Source organism: Fukomys damarensis, unplaced genomic scaffold (assembly GCF_012274545.1).
Source record: "Fukomys damarensis isolate Sample0158 unplaced genomic scaffold, DMR_v1.0_HiC HiC_scaffold_33, whole genome shotgun sequence".
Classification (NCBI taxonomy): Eukaryota; Metazoa; Chordata; class Mammalia; order Rodentia; family Bathyergidae; genus Fukomys; species Fukomys damarensis.
In genome coordinates this window covers 44,468,434-44,478,056 of record NW_022900945.1, presented here as the reverse complement: position 1 = coordinate 44,478,056, position 9,623 = coordinate 44,468,434, and the positions used below count along the sequence as shown (strand labels likewise).

At 37.2% G+C, this 9,623-nt stretch overlaps 1 protein-coding gene across 8 annotated transcripts in view; it reads left to right on the top strand.

The window, feature by feature from the left end:
* Phtf1 (putative homeodomain transcription factor 1) overlaps positions 1–9,623 on the top strand; it is a 48,524-nt gene that overhangs the window by 9,616 nt on the left and 29,285 nt on the right. For all 8 annotated transcript variants that reach the window (XM_010631262.2, XM_010631258.2, XM_010631257.2 and 5 more), the window contains 2 exons: positions 7,671–7,740; positions 8,175–8,333. In XM_010631262.2, coding sequence (XP_010629564.1) covers positions 7,671–7,740; positions 8,175–8,333 — 229 coding nt within the window. The remainder of the gene's footprint in view (positions 1–7,670; positions 7,741–8,174; positions 8,334–9,623) is intronic.

The window sequence follows — 9,623 nt, the reverse complement described above, 5'->3', positions numbered from 1 at the left end:
TTTTTTTTTTTTTTTTTTTTTTTTTTTGTACCAGGGATCAAACTTGGGACCTTGTGCTTAAGAGGCAGGTGGCAGAACCACTGAGCTAAATCCCTGGCCCAGTTTCAGTTTCAATGAAACTTACTCAGGCAACTCTGGGAGGTGATCAGTCTTTTGTTCTGCCTCTTTAAAGAACCTAGGTCTTATCAAATCTGGTGGGCATCGTGCTCCCTGGACTGATTCCTCTGGGGCCTCTGGGTTCTGTTGTGTGTCCGGAGCTCTGGCCCCAGCACATTGGGAGGGGCCCACTTCCCCTACAGAGCAAATGGTCCACTGGGACCAGGCAAGGTCACATTGTCCGGCACTCCGAGGTTTGGACTGCAGCAACAAAGCAGGTGGGAAATACACCATCTCTGAATCCCAGATGAGCCCCAGGAAATACTGTGGGACTTTTGTGCAGAGAGATGGGACCCTGAGGCCTTTCCCCCAGGAAGCAGCTTTATTTGTGCCAGCCCTGACTCAGTGGATTCCGATCCAAAGTCTGAGTGCCAAACATGGTGTAGTTGCACCCTTTTATACAATTTTTATGTTTTTGTCTTCTTGATTGGACATACACTAATATTTTAGTGTGGTTGGGTGTACAGCAGCAGTATTATCTGGTTGGGTACGATTTATGTTACAGAATTACATCAGAGCTACACATGTACACAGAGGCTAATATTGCTACATTACAAAAAATTCCCACCTTGACATGTCAGGAGAGACCCTACCACACTTTGGGTGTTGTTCTATAATAAATGGAAAGATGTTGATAATTTTTTAGTAGACAGGCCACATCCTATTATCCAATGATAGAAATAAAAATATAGACATTATAACAAAATCTATGGGATATTTTCAGAGTAATACTTAAGTAATATTTTATATGAGTATATGAACCAAAAAAAGTCTAGATAGACTAGAAAGAGCTATAATGAATCAAATTAATATTGAAGACCCTCAGCTAGGTGTAGTAGTGCACACCTGTAATCCCAGCACTCAGGAGGCTGAGATAGGAGTATTGTCCTGAGTTCAAGTCTAGGCATAGTGAGTTCAAAATCAGCTTGAACAGTATAGTGAAACCCTGTTTCAAAAAACAAACAAACAAAAAATACATATATATTCTAGAGAGGGGATATAGTAATAAGCCAAAACAGGGAAAGAAATGCCAAAATAACATTAAAGTAGCCTTTATATATTCTTCATTTAACAAATATTTGTTGAGTATCTACCTACAATGTGAGAAGTAGCTAGATTTACATAATGGTGAGCAAAAACACAACATTTTTCTTTTCATGGACTTTTTGGTAAGATGGAAGAAAAACAAAAATCCTACTAATGAATAAAACTGTTCTGTGATAAATGCTAAGAAAAGCTATTATTTATAAGGTATTATACTTGAAGGAAATGGATCTAGTGAAGAAAGTCAGATTAGCTTTCCCTGGAAAACTGTTACAATGAGAAGGATGAGTAAAAGCTAATTAGGTCAAGAACAAATGTGCTAATCCTACAGAAACTCTCCAAAAATAAGGGAGAAAGTAATACTCCTCTATTGGAGACCCCTGCTGACGATTCTGATCTCTTCCTCAGTGTTATGATGCATGGCTAGAAGAAAGATTTAGGGACAGAATTAGAGACAGATGGATCCCCACCCAGCTCCTTAGAACCTTGGACCCTCATCCACCTCTGGGCCATCTTTGAATAAATTCTTTTTTATTTTCTTTTTTACCCCCCCCAAAAAAAAGAATTAGAGACAGATGGAGAACTGGGATGATCAGTGCTTGAACAAGCAAAGGCTCTGGCCTGCCAGAACTGTAGATATTTATTGGTGACACAATCATAGTTAAGTTGGAGTAATGGGCTACATGAAGGGGCTGCGTGTGGTTGCTGGAGATGTGATGTAGGCAAGGCTTGTAAGAGAAGAGGCAAAGCATTCTTATGTTAGGCTGGGAACAGAATTTGGGTAAGAGTCATGAACTCGGCTGTGTATAATCTTGTATGCTTTGGTCAGAATCACTTAACATAAGCCTGTTGTGCGGTTGACTCTTTATAGCCTGCACTGCTTACAACCTGCTTTGGGCATAATAAGCAGGGTGGTCTGCCACACGTCTCAAGCTCATTCTGTGAGACCAATATTACTTTGATACAAAAGCAGAGGTAAAGATACTGTAAGAAAATTTGTTGTGAACCTAGGTATAAAAATCTTAATCAAATATGCGTATAAAATGCAGGAGTATCCACTGTGATCCAGTGGGATTTATCTCAGAAATGGAACATTGGTTTAACATTTGAAAATAACCACTCTGGAAATCAGTGTGGAGGTTCCTCAAAAACCTAAAAATAGAAATAGCATTCAACTCAGCCTTCCCCTTCAGGATATCTTCCTGAAAGAGTTAAAGGTATTGTATTACAATGTTATATGCATATCCATGTTTATAGTAGTACAACTCATAATAGCTAAATCTTGTAAGTTGCTTATATGTCCATCAACAGATAGGTGGATAAAGAAAATGTGACATTTATACACAGTGGAGCACTACTCTGTCATAAAGAGTCATTTATAGGAAAGGGGATTCACTTTGAGATCATAAAGTGAAATAAATCAGACACACAAGGTTAAATATTGCATGGTTTCTCTTATATGAGAAACCCAAAGTAGAAATAATTTGATGAACAAAATAAAAGATAATAGCAAGTAGATCTTTTGCAAGTGGGAAGGGGACCAAAATGGAAGAAAAATAAACGGGGAGAAGAGAAAAGAATTAAGATATGTTATTTACATGTAGAACTCCCCATAATAAATGCAATCATTATGCACTGCAAATATGTAATAAATATTTTAATTTAAAAAAGAGTAAATTGATGTAATATAGTGCCATGTTAATAGAATAGTCACATGATCTTAGAAGACATATAAAAAGCATTTGACAAAATTCAATGCCCATTAATGATAAAATAGGAAAAAAAGGTAAGTTCCTCAATCTGTTGAAAATTGTCTACAGCATGTATCACACTGAATGTTTCCCCCTAAAATCAAGAACAAAGCAAGGCTGCTTTCATTACTTTCATTAACATTGTACTAGAGGTCCCAGCCAGTGCCATAAAGCAAGTTAAATGGAATCAAAATGGAAAAACATGAAAAGTGCTTTTCATGTTGGCATAATCCTATAATTCTGAAGTGCTAAGGAATCTACAAAAAATTAGTAGCAGATGAGTTTGACCAGGTCTTTAGATTCAAGGTCAGTATATGGAATTGAATCTTTCTGTACAGCAGCTATGAGTAATCGAAAAATATCAAGACTGAGGTAGCAGGGACTGTGTTGAATTCAAGACCAGCCTGAACTACATAGCAACACACTGTCTCAAAAAAGAGTAAAAAATAATATTAAAAACCAATATCCCCATGCCCCCCCCAGCAAAAAGAAACAATAGCAGGCCAGGGACTTAGCTCAGTGGTGCCGCTGCCTGCCTCGCAAGCACTAGGTGAGGAGTTTCATCCCCAGTAACGCAGGGGAAAAAGAAAAAAGAACATCAAAGAGAATAAAAACAATAGGGAATAATCTGTGAATAGAAAGTGTAAGATTATAAAACATCACTCAGAGAGATTAAAGGTCTAAATAAGGCACATAACATTTATGCTCACGATCTAAAAGACTCAGTATTGTAAGGTGCCAGTCTTCTCCCAGTGTATCCATATAGTTAATGTAATCCCTTTAGAATCCCAGACAGCTTTTTTTTTTTTTTTTTTTTTTTTTGGCTTTTGGTAGAAGTTGATAAACTAATTCTGAAACTTATATGGAAGCCAAAGGATGTAGAATATTAAAAACAAATTTAAAAAGAACAGAGTTGGAAGACTTACATTACTGGATCTGAAAATTTATTATAAAGCTGTAGTAATTAAAGATAGAAGGTATTGGCATGAGTATGAGATGGATGGAACAGAATAAAAATCTAGAAAGAAATCCTGTTTTGATACTCCTTTTGGCCAGGAGGATCACACTGGGAATTGAACCCAGAGCCTTTACTCTTTTTAAAATTTTTTGTTTTGAGACAAGATCTCTCTAAGTCAGTAAGTAGCTCAGGCTGGCCTGGAACTTGTGATCCTCCTGCCTCAGCTTACCACAGTGCTGGGATTCCAGGCATGTGCCACCATGCCCGGCTGATAGGTTAATGTTTAATAAAGATGCTACAGAAACTCAATGAAGCAATGGTGGTTTTTTTTCAATAAGTAGTGCAGTGACAATTGAATATCCACATATATAAAAATGAACTTAGACCTTTCACCAAAATCATTTAAAATAGATCATAAATATGTGTAAGAACTAAAACTGTAGATTTTGTAGAAGAAATTACTGAAGACCTTTGCCACATCTTGGAAACAAGACCTTAGAAAATATTTTCAAATCATACACACATGCACACAGAAACATGTATTGAGTATGTAAACAGCTCAAAGACCCAATTTAAAAATAACAAAAAGCTTGAGCAGACATTTTACCAAGGAAAGTAAATGAATAGCTAATGGACTCATGAAACGATGCTTAATACTATTAGTTACTAGAGAGGTACAAATTAAAATCACTAGAAGATATTTACTCCTAATACAATGGCTAAAATTAAAATGATTGACTATACCAAGTGTTAGCATGGGCATGGAGAAACTAGAATTTATATATTGCTGTTTGGTGCAGAAAATACAAAATGATTGAGTTTTTTAAAAAAATTAAATATATTCTTCCCATATGGACCAGCATTTTCACTGCTAGGTAGTTAAGAGAAGTAAAAACAAACACATACAAATACTTACAGCAACACTATTCACAATAGCCCCAAATCTGGAAAAAATCCACTTGGTGAATGGATAAACAATTGTGTTATATCTGTGCAATAGTTAATTTATACTAAAAACATGGAAGAGCCTCAGAAATATTATTCCCAATGAAAGAAATCAAGCACAAACATATTGTGTGATTCTGTTTATAAGAAATTTGTAGCCATCTGTAAAGATACAAAATAAAAAGAGCAGTGTTGCCTACTGTAGCAAATAGGAACAGATTTACTGCAAATAGGCTGCTGTGGTTTTTGTGTGGTTTGAGTATCCGCCAAGGTTTCATTCATGTCCTGAAGTTTAATCCCCAGTATGAGGTGTTCAGAGGGTGGAAATTAATCTGGTTGAGGTAGTTAGAGGGAGGGCCTTCGGGAGGGTATTCAGAGTCAGTAAAGTCCTAAGGGTAGGATCACCATGACCGAATCCCAGGGTCTTTACAAGGACCGGAAGGAAGATGAGAAGACGTATAGCTGCACGTGCTCCTCCTCTCTGGCCACGCAGTGCTCTGCCACCTCAGAGCTGCCAGAGGCAAGGCCATCACCAGGTGTCACTTCTAGACCTGACCCTCTTAGAAGGTGAGCCAAAATAAGCCTCTTCTCCTTACAAGGTTACCCAGCCAGTTACTTTATTATGGTAACGAGAAATGGACTGATCCACAGGCACAAAAGGACTTTTTAGGGTGATAGAAACACGCTAAAACCTGAGTAAGAAGGATTGTATGCTCCTTTATTTACTAACAATCTGTGAATTAATTTGCTACAACTGCATACCTAAAAGTGAGTGCATTTGTTAGTATATAAATGATACCTCAAGACAACTATTTTTAAAATCACACCAGTGGTAGGGAAAAGTAGGAAAAATAATATAGTACCCCAAAATTATTATACATATTCACAATGAAAATTGTCTTCTAAAATTTCTTGGTACATTTAAAGCAAACAATATAGTTATATTTATCATTGGGATCTTGTACCTTTACATGAAAGGTCTTGGTTCTTATTTTTCCCTGCACCCCGCCCTCCCTTCACCCCCTTCACCCTTCCCCATTTTTTCCTCTTTTCACATTTTTTTCTTTCCCCTCATTTCCTTTCCCCACCCCTTCCCACTTCCCCTTTAAGCCATTTTCTTCCTATCTCACACTATCAGTCATACCATTTGAGCCTTATTTACTCTAGATCTAACATTTTTAGTGCTGGTCAACTGAGTTATCCAAAATAAAACAAGCAAGAATATTAGCGGTTACTACTGTTTAACATGTTGTTTGCAATACATTTGGTAAGATGAGTAGAACAGCCTAATATTCTTTTGAATTTTCTTTGATTTTTAAAAATTAATATTAGAAAAAAAACGAAAGCCATTGTTCATAAATGACATAGTTTTAGTCCTAGAAAATAAAAAAGCATGGTCAAACTCAGAAGCTACTTCAAGTGTATTTCTTATGTGCAGGGTGGGTATATGATTGATGAACCTTCTTATTAAAGGTGACATTTTGAGTACATGCATTAATCTCTGTTGGTTCTCTTCCTGAAATTACTGTAAAATTACAGCAAATAAGATAAAAGATACCCGCCCATGAAGACCAAGAAAATGAGAGAGAAGATACTAATGTGTTGCCGTTGGCTTGAACTAATGGTGGTACCTGCGTGACTGTCCCATTGGACAGCTTGTACCACCAGTGGTAGAAATGGATCTAATCACTTTTTACCAACAAGATTAATAAAAAGTCACCCCGTGGAGCAGTCGTGAATGTATCACCAGTGGTTCAAATCGCCCGGCAGCGAGACATGAATTAACAGCCCTGACACAAATGTGAAGGGTGACAGTAGGGAAGGCCGGGATTACAGCTGTGCAGAAGAACAGCCAGTCTCTGTGGCTCAGAAAGATAGAGGACTCTGGGAAGGGGGTTTCCAGGGATTCTTAAATAAGTTGTATTTATTCAAATTCAGATAATTTTCTAGCATTTATTTAAATTTGCATAATGACAAATATTTTGACTGATCTCGTACAGTAAATGAATATAAAATCTTTCTTGCAGGGAACATTTTTCGCAGTGAAGATACTGTACTGATTATTCATTTATCAAAAAATTAATATAAGCCATGTGTGATGATGCTGTAATCTCAGCAGTCTGTGAGGCTGAGGCATCAGTATCATCAAGTTCAAACACAGCCTGGGCAATTTAATGACTTAGCAAGACTCTGTCTCAAAAAATGAAAAGAAAAGGGAGTTGGGAATGTAATTCAGTGTGAAGGCACTGGGTTCAATACCCAGGATTGCATTTTTAAACACACACACACACACACACACACACACACACACACACAATTACGTATGCATACTGTGAGGATATATGTTTTGGGTGTAGAAGTTAGGATATGGCTGTAAGTGGTCTGAAAGCTATATTCTCATTTACTCTATGAAGAAATCAGTAGAAGAATTGATAGCAATGAATCACTAAGTTAAGAAATAACACACTAAGCATATTAGAAGTATAGAAGTAAATTACAAAGAAACAAAAACGAGATGAAAGTTACTTGTTTCTGAGGAGCAAAATTAGGAGGAAGCATGGCTCAGAGGACTATTGTTTTTCATTTATTGATCCTTTGGCAGTTTGATTATTTATAAAACTGATAAAGTATATGCATATATTATTTGATAAGACCAAAAACTGAGATAAAGTAAATTAATGACAAGTTCTTTAAGGAGCACTAGGATGAAAATGTCTCCAATAAAAGGAAGTCAGACTTAAAAAGAAATGTAAGTTTATTTTTTGTATTTAAAAATTTTTAATGTGTTTATTTTTATTTTGTTTGTTTTATCCTAGGGCTTCAAAAATAAACCAAAAAAGATGGGTCATATAAAACCAGACTTAATTGATGTTGACTTAATCAGAGGTGAGTTCTAAAACTGGCTTCTTACACTTACTGATATGTTATTTCATAGAAGTACTGCAGATTAGATATCTTCCCTATGTAATGGTGCACTTAGTAAAATTCTTCCTTCATTATTCAGGCTTTGAGACCTTTTCTCTTTGCCTCATTATTATATGGTTATGTAAATTCTACGGTTTTCATATAAAGGGAAAGGGGGTGAACTTGGGAGACTTGTTTAATTTAGAGAAATATATTGTGAGCCTGAGTATTTTGAGCTCCTGTCCTAGGGATTGAGACAAGAAGTCGTTACATTTCATACCTGTCTCAGAGGGTTCTTTTTAACTGCACAGGTCATGTGTTCATTTTTGCTCTCACTTGTTTTGAAAGTAGTATTGCAAGTGGCCATCAGTATGGTGTATGTAGAGGTGCCTTATTTTGTTTTCTTGTATTTAAAGGCTCAACATTTGCCAAAGCCAAACCTGAAATTCCATGGACATCTCTGACTCGGAAGGGGCTTGTTCGAGTTGTGTTTTTTCCATTGTTCAGCAGTTGGTGGATTCAAGTTACCTCTTTAAGAATCTTTGTTTGGCTGCTACTGCTTTACCTCATGCAAGGTAATTGGAAGAGTTGACAGTTTTATTGTGTTGCTTTTGTTTTCAGATAATAGAAACTCACTGTTCCATTTACCCTTTCATTTAATGGTTTAAAGTACAAAGAAACAAAGGAATGTACACTATTTGGACTTAGGTGCTCCAAGAGAGCAAGCATGACATCTAACTCCTCTCTGAAATGTCTTTCCATCTCTCTCGCTGGCCACCTTAGTCAGACTTTTCTTCTGTCTAATCTTTGCTTGTTGCATTACCTCAAGATTGGAGCCTGGGTTCTTGTCTGTTCTTTCGGTACTCTTAGCAAGCCCCATTTAAAAAAAGCATAAACGGACATGTTGCCAATTCCCAAATTTTATATCTGCAGGCCAGATTTCTCTGCTGCATTTCAGACTTGTAAATCTCTTTGCTTGTCATTCCCATGTGGAGATTTAATAGGCATCTTGAACTTAGTCATATCAGAGTCGTCTTAATCATATCTTGATTTTTTTGTACAAACTCATTCCTCTTAGATCTTTTGCATTTCATTAACTGCTTTCATCCATCACCCATTTGCAAGTGAAAGTAAGTCTTCCTGCTGTATCCTACCATAGTTGTCACACCCCGTCCGCCGTCCTGAACCTATCTGACTCTTTACCTCATTCTCTGCTGCCTTCAGCACAGTCCCCAGAACTAGTACTTGTAGCCCAGGCCACTGAAGTAGTGTCTGCTTCACCTTCTTTCCACCCACTGTTCTTCTCACAACAATTGGAGAAACCCTTTAAAATGGGAATTGTACCGCGTGACTTTCTCCCTAAAAGCTCTTCCTTTCAGTTGACTTTGGAGTAAACTCCCGAAGTCCTTGCTGTGGCTTGTAACTGCCTGTGTCGTCTGTCTGCTCTCAGTCATCATCGCTTTCCATTTCTTAGCCCTGTACCTCCATGCTCTCTAGGTACAATGCCTTGCGTTAGGTTTTTCAGGTAGAGTTTTTCTTTTTTGAAATACTCAAAGGGATTTTCAAGTGGCTTGTTTTTCCCCAGATTTAAGACCTCAGCTCCGATGTCACTTGTATAAAGAGGCCAGCGCTATCTCCACTTCCATATCGTCCTGCCGCTCCACTCACTGTCACACAGGCAGTTTTGCTGTCAGTTTCGCACATCACTATCGGATGTGTTTTTTCTCTTCTCCCCTTCCTCCTCTCCATTATCCTCCTCATTTTCCTCTTCCTCTTCTTTCTCCACTTCTCAGCCATTGTCCTCCTCCTCTTTTTTTTTTTTTTTTTTTTTTTTTTTTTTTTTTTTTTTTTTTTTTGTTTTTACC